Raw genomic sequence first — 16,275 nt, forward strand, 5'->3', positions numbered from 1 at the left:
AACAGTTACTCAGGGCTCCAGTGTTGTTTGCTACCGGTGTGGGAAGCAAGGGCATATAGCCTGAGTATGTCGAGCGGTGCTCCCAGATCCCAGTCTGCCCTGGACTCACCAACCCCAGCCTGCGACCTCCGCAGAGAGCACCACGCCCCACTCAACGCAGCATTTAAACGCCTAGAGCCTGTGGTAACTGGGGCAACCATGGGCAAGCAGCAAGACTCCCCACTGCAGGTGAGCGATACTGATGATGGAGTAGAGGACATTCCTATTGTGGGTCCCAGGAATGAGAGTGAGGTGGAAGTCAATGGATTAAAGTGCAGGGCTCTTATCGATTCCGGCTCTCAGGTAACCAGTATTACTCACGGATACTGGTGCAACCACCCTGACCTCCATGGACATAAACTACAGCCCTCTAAAATACCCATAGCAGGTGCAGCAGGTCAGGATGTGCCTTACTCTGGTGTCCTGCGTATTAAGTTGAAAGTGCTGGGGAAAGAGTTCCAGAGAGTGCCGGCTTTTGTTGTCCCTGACTCCGAGTATCGCTCCTCCGTCCCACTGCTTGTGGGAACTAATGTCGTCCGTGCCGCCAGGAGGCACCTCCAAGCAACCTATGGGGAGCAATATCTTCAGCGGGTGAAGGAAAGCCATCCAGAGTGGTACACAGCTTTACTGGAAACTGGCGACACTGAATATACAGGGGCAGACGACATGGTGGGCCCTGCTGTGTACACTGGCTGTAAAATACGCATCCCGGGAGGGAAAGAGATGGACTTAATGTGCAAAATCAAAACTGGCCCACAAAGAAAGACATACACAGCGCTAATTGAAGGCCACGCCTCCATTCGGCTTCCTCAGGACCTTATGGTCGCCAAAGTTCTTGCAGATGTGAAGAAAGGCTGTGCTCCTGTCAGAGTGATGAACCTGTCCCAACAAACTGTCACAATCAAACCACACACACAGCTGGCCAGCGCCTTCCTGGTGGACAGTGTTGTGGATTTTTCAGCCACGGAACAGGGTTGTCATCAAAATGAGGAGAACAAAGAGACATAACGGTGTCTGCACCAAGTTGTGAGCAGTGGTGGGGTGGACATAAGTGAGGCAGCAGTGGAGAATGAGCGCCAGCGCGCCCTCCTAAAAGAGCTTGTGGAGAGGAATATGGGGGTGTTCTCACAGCACTCAATGGACTACGGCCACACAAAAACAGTGCAGCACGAAATCCCCCTGGTCGACTCAAAGCCCTTTCGACTCCCGTACCGCAAGATTCCCCCTTCACAGTGGCAGGATGTGAGGAAGTTGCTGACAGAAATGGAAACAGCAGGGGTTATCAGGCCTAGTAAGAGTCCATATGCTTCGCCAGTAGTGATTGTTACCAAGAAAGACGGATCACTAAGATTATGCATCGATTACCGAAGGCTTAACGCCTGCAGCACAAGAGATGCATTTCCACTGCCCAGAATAGAGGAGGCCCTGGAGGCTCTGGATCAAGCAAAGTATTTCTCAACACTTGATCTCACATCTGGATACTGGCAGGTAGAGGTGGCGGAGCAGGACAAACACAAAACAGCATTCAGTACTCCCATGCGGCTGTTTGAAGCCAACAGAATGCCTTTCGGCCTTCAAAACGCTCCGTCCACCTTCCAGAGACTCATGACCTGCTGTTTTGGCGATCTGAACTTCACCCATCTCCTGATCTACCTTGATGATCTGATCATATTCTCTAAAACCTTTGATGAGCATCTGGAGAGGCTGCAGCTGGTGTTCGATCGACTGAAGGAGCATGGCTTGAAGTTGAAGCCTTCCAAATGTCAGCTTGTGAGAAAGGAGGTGCACTACTTGGGTCACCTGGTGTCTGCGGAGGGCATCAGGACAGACCCAGAGAAGATCAGCAGAGTCAAGGACTGGGCGAGGCCCACGAATCGTAAAGAGGTGCTTCAGTTCCTGGGATTCACCGGATATTACAGGCGGTTTGTGTGCAGTTACTCTACCTTGGCCGCGCCCCTGTACCGCCTTACCGCTGGTGACCCTAGAAAGAAACGGAGAGGGGGGAAGAAGAGGTTAGTGCCTGACCCGCCCTTTGTCTGGACTGATGAGTGTGAGGAGGCTTTTCAGTCACTGAGAGAAAGATTGACAACTGCTCCAGTGTTAGGCTATCCAGACTACAGCCTACCCTTTCTGCTCCAGACTGACGCCTCGGGGGAGGGGCTTGGTGCTGTATTAGCCCAAGTTCAGGACGGAGTCGAGAGAGTCATAGCTTATGGCAGCAGAGGCTTGAGCCCAGCAGAGACGAGGTATCCTGCACACAAACTAGAGTTCCTCACTCTGAAATGGGCAGTGACCGACAAGTTCTATGACCATCTATATGGGCGCAAGTTCTCAGTCCAGACAGACAATAACCCCCTCAAGTATGTCATGTCGTCTGCAAAATTGGATGCTACAGGTCAGCGGTGGGTGTCTCGGCTGTCAGCATTTGATTTTGATGTGCAGTATCGAAGGGGACAGAATAATGCGAACGCTGATGCCCTCTCCCGGCTGTCTAACCAGGAGGTCACCCAAGTCTTGCAAACCTGCCCTCAGCTTGTATCAGCCAAAGTACAAAGGTGTGTAGAGGAACAATCTCCCCAACAACTGGAAAGCTCCGCTTCAGAGGGACCTGAGCATCAAGAACCTCTGTCACACACGCTCGGTGAATCCTATCAAGATGTGGGGATGGACTCTCTACCTGCATTGACAAAACAGGAGATTCGTGCAGGGCAAAAAGAGGATGCTGTAATCGGTCCCGTTTTGCACTTTAAAAGTGTGAACCAAAAACCGAGCCGCAGCGAGAGGATTGGTGGTGGCAGGCAGGTTTGCCTTCTCTTAAAAGAGTGGCGGAGGTTATTAGTAAGGGATGGAATAATGTATCGTCAGGTCCAAGACTGTCAAAGGGGAGTAGTAGAGCAGCTGGTACTACCAGAGAGATTTCACACATCCGTCAAGACTGCACTTCATGATGACTCAGGGCATTTAGGGTTTGAGAGAACGCTGCAGATGATAAGGGAGAGATTTTACTGGCCTAAGATGTTCCAGGAAATCAAGGCTTGGTGTGAGCAGTGTGAAAGGTGCTGCCTCAGAAAGACTCCGACTGCAGGCCTCAGGGCTCCCCTGGTCAGTATTCACAGCAGCGCTCCTATGGAACTTGTGTGTGTAGACTTTCTGACTCTGGAGAAATCAAAGGGAGGCATAGAAAATGTGCTTATTGTCACTGACCACTTCTCCCGGTACGCCCAGGCCTATCCCACTAAAGAACAAAAAGCCTGTACAATGGCGAAGGTACTGTGGAAGAACTTTTTCTGTCGGTTTGGATTCCCAGCAAAACTACATGCAGACCAGGGGCGTAATTTTGAAAGTGCTGTGGTGAAAGAGCTGTGTAAGTGTACTGGTGTCACTAAGACACACACAACCCCCTATCACCCCCAGGGTAACGGCACCACCGAAAGGTTCAACCGGACTCTCATGGACATGCTGGGGACACTAGAGCCTCACCTGAAACCCCACTGGCATGAGTATGTGGATGCAATGACACATGTGTATAACTGCACCAAACATGACTCTACTGGGTACACACCGTATTACCTAATGTTTGGTAGACATCCACGACTCCCAGTCGACCTGATTTTTGGGCTTTCTACCACCAAAGAGCCATGTGAGTATAGTGAATATGTCCAGACACTGCATGACTGTCTGTCGGAAGCTTATACTCAGGCTAACCAGGCCTCACGACATGCAAAAGAGCAGCAGAAAAGGTACTATGATCAAAAGGCAAAGAGTCAAGGTTTCAGCCCAGGGGACAGAGTCTTGGTCAAAATATGTCATGTGGAGGGACGGCAGAAACTGGGAGACAGATGGGAGTCACGCCCATACATTGTGGTGAAGAAACAACCCAGTATACCTGTGTATGTGGTCCGAACAGAGGATGGTGAAAAAGAGAGAGTGGTTCACCGCAACCTTCTTACACAGTGTATGTTTCTTCCGGTGGAGCGGGCTGGTGCAGCAACAAGTGCAGGAGTTGAGTCTGACATGGGGGACTGAGAGGTGGATGGCATGGAGGTAATGGGGGAGGAAGCCGAAAAAGTGAGTCAAGGGGGGGAAGAGGACTTAAATGTCAGTGACACCAACGCACTTGATGGCCCCAGCCTGAGGAGGAACCCACAGAGAACTCGACGTCCCCCAAAGAAACTGTCTTACGAGTCACAGGTGGTGAGATCAAAAGAGGAACAGCAGAAGATAGAGAGGGGCTGGACATTGTGGCAGAGGGCCATAGCAGAGAGAGTAGCAAGGCACGTATAATCCACGGAAAAAAACAAACAAGTTTTATTAATGGTTTATTTACTTTGATTGCATTTACACATCTACATTTCATATGCAACTCATGGTATTAATACGTCACTTTCAGTGTGATCTGTTTTAATGTTTATGCTCCTAAGTTTTATTTGTTTTGTTTGGTCTGATGGCTGGGACGCCATCAATTAAAGAAGGGGTAGATGTAAGGTAGTAATGTAAATCCGCCACAGGGTGGCACTGTTACGCTGTATGTTCCCCTGGGAATGCCGCAAATGGCGATGTTTGTCCCTCTTGCAACACCGTACCCCTAGTTCTTGTCCCGGGCAAAAGGCTACGTTGATAAAATGTTTTTTGTTTGTCTGCCGGAAGCTGTGAGTATGATGAGGCCAGCGGCCAGCTGATTGATGAGAGGTGAAGTGTAAGCGAGTGCCAGTAAAGTGTCCAGGTCTCAGCCACGATCCCAAGCCTCCGCCTCCTTCCTTTTCCACGCAAACATCATACTACAACAAACACAACGCAGAGTCCCAGGGCGTGTAGGGAGACGACGGCCGAACGCTAAGTGCGGGTTACATGGGATATCGCCGAAGGTCTCACAGTTCTTTTGTTGAAACACTTCGCTGGCCGATTTGATCCCGAATGGGAGTCTGAGGAAGCGGAACCGGCCCCACGGCGTGTTGAAGGTGCATAGCTTAGACGACGGCTCATCTAGCTTGATCTGCCAGTATCCATCCTTTTCATCTAGGATGGAGAAGATGGATTTTCCTGTTAGCCTGCTGCGCACGTCTTCCGGTGTAGGAATGGAGTAGTGTTGACGCTTGACTGCCTCATTCAGGTTGCAAGGATCCAAACATACCCTTAGCGCACCATTTTTTTTCTTTGTGGCAACAAGACTGTTCACCCATTCTGTAGGTTCATTGACAGGAGTTATGACTTTCCTGTTCTGCAAGTCTGTGAGTGTCTCTCTTAGTGAGTCCATGATGGAGAGTGGTACGTTCCTGCACGCGTGAATCACAGGCGTGACGCTGGGGTCAATGTGTATGTGATGAACTCCAGGAAATTCGCCTAATCCTGTGAAGACCTCCGCATACCTCTGCAGCAGCTCCTCTTTGGTGGCCGGAGGTTTTGCTGGTTGTGGGGACTCCACTGCAAGCGCCTCGACTCTTCTCACCAGCTGCAGCTCTTCACACGCATCTCCACCCAGGATTGGCTTGCCAGCTCGGCTAGACACATGGAAGTCCAATATAGCCGTATGCTTAGACGTGCGGCAATCTAGAGATGCAACACCATCTGAGGGTAGTCGTGCACCACCAAAAGCAATCAGCACAGTCTTTGTGGGCCGTAACTGAACGGGACGTGGTAGCTGCCGGAATACGCGCATAGGAAGCACATTTGCATCGGCGCATGTGTCCAACTTGAAGTTAATTGCTACGCCTCTGACCGTGGCTGTTTCACGCCATACAGTGCCTCTAGCTTGGTGGGCTGCTTTGTTTTTGTATTTTCCAACCATGCCTATATATAAGGAATCAATTTCACTTTCTAGATTATGCACTGTCTTTGTCTTGTAATTGCCGCTTTTTCAGTGCTTGATTTACACACCTTGGAAAAGTGATTGTTCTTACCACATTTGTGGCACACTGCACCATAAGCTGGGCATTGACGGGGCTCATGTTTATTTCCACACTTGTGGCAGAGAGTTGTTGCTACATGCCTCTTGCTGCTCGTTTTGTTCTTGTTCCAGCTGCCCGTGCGCGTTTGCCCTGTTGCTTTCTTTAATGCCTCCACTGAGGCGTCTTGGACAACATGTGACGTCTGCATCGCTTGTATTTGTGACTTAGCGAGCTCGGCTGATCTACATATCTCTACGGCCCTGCGCAAAGTAAGCTCATTATCACGTAACAGTCTTTCTTTCAAACGGGCATCATTTATCCTGAACACTAATTTATCCCTTATCATGTCATCTTCATGTCTGCCAAACTCACAGTCTTTGCTCTTCTGGCGCAGCTCTGTGATGAATCTGTCCACCGATATTCCTGCTGACATCGTGTGCGACCAGAATTGATGGCGTTCGAACACGACGTTCTTCCGAGGGCTGCAGTAGTCGTCTCCTTCTGGGATGATGGTGAGTGTGTTATACACTTCTAGCGCCTCCTCGCCGATGGTGTGAAGCAGAATGGCTATTTTAACCGTCTCTTCCTTATCCAACGCACCTGAAGCGGTCATGTACAGCTGGAAACGCTGTTCCCATCTTCTCCAGTTTTCTGCGACATTCCCGGTAAGTATCAGCGGTGGTGGCGGCTTGAACTGTTCCATATTTGTGCTCAGGCTAGCACTTGTTAGCTAGCTGCCTCAGCTACTAGCGAACTCGTTGAAGTACCGCCCTCGAATTATACCGTAACTCCGTCTTATGACACCATGTTGTGACTTATCTTATGTACACTATTGTAGTGTTACTATTCGTGGGTTACTAACTTAATCACTAATATATATAAGTACACGGAGACGAGGATGCGGCACAAGTCTGATCTTTACTGACGGAGACATCACACACTATTAGGCTCGACCAGTGTATTACAGAACTCAGTAGTGGTGACAGTCCAACACAATCGAGCACCGAGTGCTCGATCCAATACACCACAGTTGCCCTCACCAAACTCCCCTCTGCAGCCGAGACGGCGGACCTTCTCGTCTCCCATGTCGTCCGCCTCCATGGGATCCCCCTGGACATTGTCTCTGACCGTGGTCCCCAGTTCACTGGTAAGGTATGGCAGGCCTTCTGTAAGGGGATTGGGGCCACGGTCAGCCTCTCCTCCGTGTATTACCCCCAGACCAATGGGCAGGCAGAGCGGGCCAATCAAGCCCTGGAGGCGGCTTTGCGTTGCGTTACCACCAGCAACCCCGCCTCCTGGAGCAAGTACCTGCCCTGGGTGGAGTACTCGCTCAACTCCATGGAGAGTTCGGCTACCAGTTTGTCCGTTTTTAAGTGTTCCCTTGGTCATCAACACCCTCTGTTCCCCCGTCAGGGGTTGGAGTTGGTGATCCCGTCCACCAGGGCCCATCTCCGCCGGTGTCGGCGCGTTTAGAAGACCGCCCAGGCTGCTATGTTGCGAGCTACAGAGCGTGCCCGGCGCAGCGCCAACCGGCGGAGAGAGCCCACCCCAGCCTATCGACCTGGCCAGAGGGTATGGCTTCTGGCCCGGGACCTGCCCCTCCCTACCCTCAACCGGAAGCTGGCGGACTGGGTTGGCTATGGGCCCGAGGACCACAGCTGGGTTCCCCGGTCCTACCTGGCCGACCCCGCACTCCTGGAGGAGTTCTATCGAGCCACCCCAACGCCATCGGACGGTCGCCCGGTGTCTCCCCTAGGAGGGGGGGGGGGGGTCCTGTTGTGGTTACACCGCCCCGACTCCGAGCTGCCTCCCTGGCACTTTCAAGCCTTCCCCCAGCTCGGACGTGCCGGAAACATCCGAGCGTTCGGCTCGCGCTCTCAGGAGACAAGCGCTGCACCAGGTGTTTGCCATCATCCATCAGGCACACCTGCGGCAATCAGGCAGCCCTCTACAAGAAGCCTCCCAGAACGCCTGTCTGTGCTTTGACGTACTGAACCCTACGGTAAAGCTCCGACAAGCCCTCCAGCGTTCCTTGCCCTCTTGCTATTCCGTTTATTCCCAGTGTCTATATTCGTGTCTCTCTTTTTCCCCTCCCAGGACTCTCCCTCCGCGACTTCCACGGCTCCCCGCGTCTCCCTCGCTCCTCGCCCCCAGCGACCTTCACGTTTTCCCCGGAGCTCTCCAGCGATCTCCCTCTGTGGTTCTCTACCTGGACCCCTCCTATTCGGACTTGACTTCCTGGATCTCGGACCCGGACTTCCTCGGACAACCCCTCGCTCTACGGATTCGGACCTTGGTAGCCAGGCGCCCATCGTCTCAACAACACCCATCTGAGACTCACCTGTTATTATCCCCTGTGGCAGTGTTGTTTGTTTTTCTTCCCTGCATTAAATCGCCCTTCGGGTTATCCCGGTGCTCTGTTGTCTGTCTGTCCTTTTGGGTTTCACTACACTGGCCTCTGGTCTTCATTCGTGATACGTAACACAAATACCAATATGCACAAACAATGGTGTACGAAGACAATCAAGGTACCATAGCCCTAGCCAGAAACCTAGTAAACAGGCAGAGATGCAAGCACATTGATATTAAGTTCCACTTCATAAGGGAAACTATAAATAATGGAAGGGTAATCTTAATACTGTCCTACTGAGCAAATGATCGCTGATGTAATTACAAAGCCACCAAGCTAAAGCTTAAGAGGTTTGCTCAAGACATGTTTGGCACTTAGAAGTGCAGTGTGTTCTCATTGTCAAGGTAAAGAAGAAGCCTTATTTTTGTTGTTTTGTTTTCCAGGTAATCCAATGAGCTAAGAGCGAGTGGGGGTATTAAGTGTTATTATTTGATGGCGCTCTTACTCATTGTATTACGGTCCATTTGGATGTGACGTCGCCACGTTCTCAGTGTGCGACAGTGTGTGAAACAGTGTGTAGTGTAAGTCATAGACATATAAAGCAACCGGAGTAGACGCCGCATCGACCGCTACTGCCTATTGGCGCTGACGAGCCGTGGGGCCGCCATCTTGGACCGGTCACCCGCCCCACTCAGTGTAATGTGTTTGGCAGGCGCAATGAACTGTCAGCGCAGTTAATCAATCATAACTCGCTGAATACCAAACTGATTTCCACGCCTTTTTTGTTGCTGAAAACGTCATACATGTAGCTATGATACAGGACACATGGTTTGACGTATTTTAATATTCATAGTTGGCTTAACAGTAATAGAATATTCTGATATATGATATATGTGATGTATGATAGGTAGCTACCGTATTGTTCTGAATATAAGACGGGGTTTTTACCCTGGAAATACGTATGAAAAAGTGGAGGTCGTCTTACATTCGAGGTCTAGACTTTTGAATGTCAATATATATTCTCACTCAGTCAGATTTGTTTCAAGACCGTTCTAAAATTAGACCACTTCGATGGTTAATGCAGTTATTGAAATGTTGAAATGGTTATTTTTTCACTGTGAGATGGATAGTCTCAATAGACTACAGTTTATTTTCATTTGTATGCTATTTAAATACCATAAGTCATTCATTTACAAATGTATTTACATTTTTTATTTAAATGTGACAATTTCATCTAAAATATATTGAAAACAATTTTATTTAAAAGCTGCTAAACAGACTACCTTGTTTTATTCAATGTGTTTTTATAATCATTATTTTCAAATATGTTTTTCTTTATAAAACCAATATTTGCTCTTCAAAAAGCATTTTTCCAAAAATGAGCCTTGAAAAAGGGGGGGTCGTCTTATAATCAGGGTCGTCTTATATTCGGAACAATACGGTATTTAGCAAAACACTCACTATAAATATATATATATATATATATATATATATATATATATACACACACACACAGACACGCTAAAATATGATAGAGGCAGAAGCAGATAGCGGCAGTAAAGTCAGCTATTTTAATAAGTTGAAGAAACAATATATGATTAGGCTATATAAATATATAAACAATATATGAACACATTATATATCTACAGTATATATAACAACAATATATGTTATATATCAGAGAAAATGAAAACATATATAAATCCCCCCCCAAACCATATTTACACATGTACAAAGTTGCTTACATAGGTGACCAGTACATTACACACACTGGACAAACGTAAACACTGAGAACAACACAAAATATTTACATGTGAGGGTAGGAAGTATACAGTGTGTTTGTGTGTGTGTGTGTGTATAATGAAGTAGTATGATACTGTAATAATATCGTAATTATATCCAATAGTATGATGTAATAATAAAAAATAAATACAGATATACATATATATTTTAAAGAGAGATAAATATATAAACAATGTAGCATAAGAATGTAGGGGAAAGAATAAAAGTTACTAATTAAAGTTTGACATGAAACCCCTAAAACCCTTGAAAGCGAACTGTTTTGCAGAGTTTCTTTCTCGTGCTCCCTTTCTGCAGGTCAAGAGAGGTGAGTTTTGCAATGTGGTGCAATCTTATCTTGAGAAACACAGACACAAGCCAAGACAACAAGTTGTAGTGGTGGTTGTCGATGCCAAACTGCGTCTCCTAAATGTGTCTCCCCAAGCAGAGAAACATCCTCCTCCGTGCCAGTCTCCTCACGGACGATGTGGGTGATTGTAGACCGCTTTGGAGTTTGCTGTGCTGCAGCTTGGCCAATCACCCTCTCTGCAGCTCTCAGCACCTTCTAATAATAACAACACATTATATTTATACAGCGCTTTACACAGTGCTCAAAGACACTTTACAGAACAGAGAAAGTAAGAACAAAGAACAAAGCAACTTTAATATACAAAGATTGAAGTATGTGTTAAAACAAGATAATGAAATCCAACCTTCCCTGTGCCTTGTGATGGGTCACTAGGCCGCCGCCCGCCGTTGTGTTGCAGGGCCACAAGGTGGCGGGTGGGCAGCTCTCGTCACGTGATGATGGCACAGCAGCATCTCTGACGAGGCTCGCACGGCACACGTCACAGGACAGCTTCCGCTCTATAACTGTTTTAAATAACTGCGTATCGCGCCAGTGTTTGGGGAGAAGGGAGAGGTCTTATAAACACACACACTGACTTAATTGCATCACGTCCTGTTTGGTTTCCTTGGAAAAAAGCTCTGTGCTAATTTGGCGGCGTGTTACTTTGGGCCCGGTTCTCCCCTATCTTCCTGTTGTTAGGATGGGTGACATGTGAATAATACAGTCTGTACTGGGCCACCTGTGTAACATTCGCTGGTCAATATAATACCAGTAACGTTAAGATTGTTTTATCTGTACAATAGCATTCTTTTGTCAGTTGTAAAGTCAGTGTTATGGAATATGACTTATAAAGTCTCAGTTCACAGCCGGGTGAACACCGGCACTGAGCATAGCCTAGCTAGCTGGCTACGATTTCGCAGTTGGACATAAATACAGTACAGTAATATTATATTCACAAAATACAACCAATAGTGATGTTCACTCTTACTTGTGAAAAGTAATCCCCCGAGCCCTGTTTTCGACAGTCCGTCGATTGGAGCAGGAAGATGCTGAACAGTGTTCTGGCATCTTTCTCAGTCGTGTATTCTGCTGCTAGGCAACTCGTAGGATGACCGGTCCAAGATGGCGGCCGTATTTCTCGCGCCCCAACAGCCAATGCGGCGTCTACTCTTTATATGTCTATGGTGTAAGTGTGTGACAGTAGCTATGTCCCAATTCAGGGTCTGCATCCTTCGGAAGGTGCAGTCTTCGGCCGATTACGTCATAGCGCTGCGCGAAGGCTGTCCCAATTCGCAGGCTCCGTCAGATGCAGCCCACAAATGCGGCCTTCTTTTCCCTCTTTTCGAAGGATGCACTGCTACTATCCTTCGCGGACTTCCGTATCCCAAGATTCTTTGCGCGGCGCTGCTCCGCCCGTTCGCCCCCCCCAAAAATGCAAAAAAATAATGGACAGTGGACGAATGTCTATTCAAAGCACCGATCAAGATTTCACTTATAAATGTAAGTATTGGGTTTCTACTCATTTGAACATCTAACGCCAGATATGTTCAACTTCAGGGGACCTTAAAACCTCAAAATTTCTGTTAAAATACGTGACGTTAGATGGAGAGGCTCTTCTCCCTGCTCAAGAGGATGATAGAGAGGCGTTGATTTATTTTTGTTTTTTTGTGTGTGTGTATTAATTGATATGAATAAGTTTATTGTTCAAAATGTTAGATGTTTTATGAATTAAAATATTGTTACTTTGTTATATGTGTTATCTATGTTATGCTCGCGCACCAGAACCCGACCCGTGTGGCGAAACCCAAGGCAGACAGACAGGAAGTCCTCGAAATCCAAAAAGGGGGTTTTATTGTGGGAGGGGAATGTATGGTGCAAAAAAGCGTTCCGTTAGTGGGATGTGTGAATAAACTATGTGTGGTGTCCCGTGGTTTGCGTGTATAACTATGTGTGAGGGTTTTTAGCCAATGTGTGGTGCGGTATGTAAATGACCAGGAGGGGTTGAAATAATGTGCGTGCCCCTGGCAAGAAAGTCCAGTCCGTGATCCAAGAGGGGTTGTCCGAGGAAGTCCGGGTCCGAGAAGTCGAGTCCGAAAGGAGGGGTCCAGGTAGAGGGACACGGGGGGAGATCGCAGGAGAGGTCCGGGGAAAAAACGTGAAGGTCGCTGGGGACGAGGGAGACGCGGGGAGCCGTGGAAGTCGCGGAGGGAGAGTCTTGGGAGGAGAGAGAGACACGAAGATAAGACACTGGGGAATAAACAGAATGCAAGGAACGCCGCTGGAGGGCTTGTCAGAGCTTTACCGCAGGGTTCAGTACGTCGAAGCCCGGAGTGGTGTTCTGGGAGGCTTCTTGTAGAGGGCTGCCTGATTGCCACAGGTGTGCCTGATGGATGATGGCAAACACCTGGTGCAGTGCAGCGCTCGTCTCCTCAGAGCGCGAGCCGAGCGCTCGGATGTTTCCGGCACGTCCGAGCTGGGGGAGTGGCTTGAACGTGCCGGGGAGGCAGCTCGGGGCGGTGTAACCACAACAATCTATTCTTTTTACTGTTTACAACTAAAGTATAACCATTCATAAAAGGGTTAACAAACATTTCACAGACAACAAAGGACTGACTTTTTTCTTTAAGCGACAGTCTTAAAATTTCCAACTATTTACAAATTAGAGAAAAATTGCTATTTACAAATAACATATTTAAAATTACATATGATTAACATGATTATCTGAGCAGGAGTCCCTAGCGGTGCTGCTGGGCTGGATGGAATGCCACAAGAAAGACCCTGGTGTCTTCTGGCTGCCAGTGGGACTCATCAAGGGCGGTCCCCAGGGTTTGTTTGGGGGTGCATGTCTCCACTGTCCACCACATCATCCATCTACCTATCTAATAATAACATTACCGTAGGTCAAAATAATAGGTTTACCTCTCCACGGTCCTCCCTCAGCCGGATATAAATCAGCCGCCGGATACGACGGCGGCGCATCTCCTCTTCCTCCAGCATGAGGTAAATTAAAAAAACCAAAAGCGGCAGCTCTGGCTCCATCATTTTCCAGTAGTAACTTCCAAGATTAATCGTGACGCAACTAGGAAATCCACCGACGGCTAGGCCGTCCCATTTAACAACCGTTGATGCGGTATACGGAGGAGCCTCCGGAGGATTTGGCTTCGTAGACCGCGAAGGCTGCACCCTCCGAAGGATGCAGACCCTGAATTGGGACACAGGTGTGTTGTAAGAGTCGGTAGTGGAGAGCTAAGACCTGCTGTGTATTTGCCTAAATAAATATGCCTAATGTTAAAGGCTAAAGAGAAAGCAGTCAAGCTTTGCTTATTCCCCATGCGCAAAGAAGAAGATTGCGCACCCCAGCTCAACAAACTTGCTGTCTTCGGCAGGAAGTCTACAAGGGGGAAAAGGTCACACGACACCTTGCTTTTATATATATATATATATATATATATATATATATATATATATATATATATGTGTGTGTGTGTGTGTGTGTGTGTGTGTGTGTGTGTGTGTGTGTGGTGGAAACGTATTGGGGATAGAATTCACCCCAGGAACTAAGGGTTAAGTTATGGTTGCCCTGGCAGGTTAACACAGGGTTAAGTTATGGTTGTCCAGCCAGTTTTCTGGTTATTCTTGCCGCCTCCGCTCAGTCGAGCTGTGGTTTTGTTGTCTCTCTGATTTACCGTGGATTAAAGAAAGTTGCCTACACGTCTAAAGTGTGAACCTACGGTCTTCCTTCGGCTCTACACTGGTGCCCCCGACGTCGGTTTTCGGATAAGTTTTCTGAAACCACCCACATTATGGCTACGAACGCCGTTGCAATTGAACTGCTGGAGTTTTGGGAGTCTTCCGCGGCTACATGGTTCACGCAGGCTGAGGCACAGTTCGCGCCGCTCAGAGACATAACAGCAGACGAGACCAGGTGCTACTACGTAGTGGTAGCGCTGGGGGGCGCTACGGCTTCCAGGATAAGCGGTTTCATAACCAACCCACCGGCCGATGGTAAATACGCCGCACTTAAACATCTCCTCCTGGAAACTTTTGAACTGTCAACAACGGAGAGAGCACGTCGCCTCTTCGCAATTCAGGGCTTGGGAGATGGCAAACCATCGGAGCTAATGAGCAGGATGTTAAATCTGCTGGGTCAAGAAAAGCCATGTTTCCTGTTTATGGAGCTGTTTCTGCGCAACATGCCGCCCCACGTCCAGACTGCGCTCGCTAACTCCACCATCACTGATCCCCGTGAGCTGGCAAAGGAGCCTGACCGATTCTTCGTCGCTACACAACGTTCCTCCCATGCCGGGGTGCTGGCTCCTACCTTCACTGGCCCCCCGCCGACATCGCGGGCGTGGCCCGACGGTGGCGCCACAGCGTCAGACCGCTACAAGCCCTCTGGACTCTGTATGTACCGCGCTCGATTTGGTGCGAAAGCTAAACGGTGCCGTTCCCCCTGCAACTACAGGCCGACGGGAAACGAGAGGGCCAACATATTGTATTTAGAAATCACGTCAGGACACAGCGCTGTCGCTCGACACAACCTCTCCGTGGCATTCTTTATTTAGACTGACACAGCATCAAAGGCAGACCCGATCAAACAACCCAGAGCCCGCAGGCATCACCAATCGATCCCAGCACAATAGAACAGCACCAAATCAAATGCAGCACTGTCGATGTGTGCAGACATATCATCCCACCCCCCCCCGGCAGGATTTCAAACATGAAAGGTTGACACAAAGTCCTCTAGGTGGCCAGGGCGTAAACGTGTGCGAACAGGTCATGGGGCGGCCTGAGGCTGGGCAGGCCGAGGTGGGGAGGGAGAAGGCAGGGGAAGCTGAGGCCCAGGAATGTCTGGGGCCTGTGTAGGAGCTGCATGAAGCCCCGGGGTGTCTCGCCATGTTGAGGGAATGGCTATGTTTGTGTCACCAGCTGTGTGTGGCGGAGCTGACACCTTCCGTAGACGACTGGAGTGCCACCGAGTGCCATCGCTGAGGAGGTAAGTGGCTGGGCCCAGCTGACGGGTGACTTGGAGAGGAGAGGACCAGTATGAAGCCATTTTATTGTCCCTGTGGGGCCTGCAGACCCTGACCCAGTCTGACACATTGATGTCTGGCACCCTGGTTCGTTTTGACTGGTCAAACCGTTGCTTCATCCGCGTCTGCTGACGAGTGACTGAGGCTCTGACCCCAGAGGGAGGTGCCTGGGGTGTGGAGGGGCGGAGCCTGTCAAGGGGCATGCACAGTTCCCGGCCTAGCATGAGAGAGGCTGGGGAGATGCCTGTGGTCGAGTGCTGTTTGGCCCGATAGTGCAGCAGAGTGTGACGGATGGCCTGCGTGAAAGAGCACCCTTGGGCCATGTGTGCTCTGAGGCCGTTCTTCAGTGACTGGTGAAAACGTTCAACGCCGCCATTGGCCTGGGGCTGGTAGAGCTGTGAACGAATGCCAAAAATAGGCCTCGAACGAATAACGAATATTACACACTGAGGTTCGAATGGCATTCGAATACCTTGAATTTGCATATCACCCCCAAAAATCAATACAGAGAGAGTAAGTCTATTGTAGCCCGTGTTTTTATTAACAGCATATTTATGACAACATACAACTCCAGCACATTGTCCGCACATATTAGTCCAAAAACTGTTGTTGAGCACCCCTAAACATAAAATAAATCTGACTAGGAAAAGGCCAGATGATGTTAACTAGGGCCTACTCTAAGTAACATACAAGTAAAATAAATCTGACTAGGAAAAGGCCAGATGGTGTTAACGAATTTACCGTAAGTAACATAGGCATAGTAAATTATCCATGACCCACGGGGCTTAAAAAAATAAAATCAAGAGTCCTACTCACTGTAGTAGTATAAGAAGTTGTGCT

At 48.8% G+C, this 16,275-nt stretch overlaps 1 protein-coding gene and 1 long non-coding RNA gene across 2 annotated transcripts in view; one reads left to right on the plus strand and one right to left on the minus strand.

The window, feature by feature from the left end:
- LOC130130734 (ribonuclease kappa-A-like) overlaps positions 1 to 8,294 on the plus strand; it is a 52,279-nt gene extending 43,985 nt beyond the window's left edge. Inside the window, exon 4 of the mRNA XM_056300527.1 lies at positions 8,022 to 8,294. Within this exon, the coding sequence (XP_056156502.1) occupies positions 8,022 to 8,258 (237 nt within the window). The 3' untranslated portion in view covers positions 8,259 to 8,294. The remainder of the gene's footprint in view (positions 1 to 8,021) is intronic.
- A 2,215-nt stretch (positions 8,295 to 10,509) lies between these two features.
- LOC130130328 (uncharacterized) lies at positions 10,510 to 11,528 on the minus strand. The gene is made up of 3 exons (XR_008812153.1): positions 11,391 to 11,528; positions 10,767 to 10,939; positions 10,510 to 10,618 (listed from the first exon to the last, which is right to left on the minus strand). It is a non-coding gene; the product is annotated as an uncharacterized LOC130130328 (long non-coding RNA).
- Between the last annotated feature and the right edge of the window lie 4,747 nt (positions 11,529 to 16,275).

The sequence above is a fragment of the Lampris incognitus genome, chromosome 20 (assembly GCF_029633865.1).
Source record: "Lampris incognitus isolate fLamInc1 chromosome 20, fLamInc1.hap2, whole genome shotgun sequence".
NCBI lineage: Eukaryota > Metazoa > Chordata > Actinopteri > Lampriformes > Lampridae > Lampris > Lampris incognitus.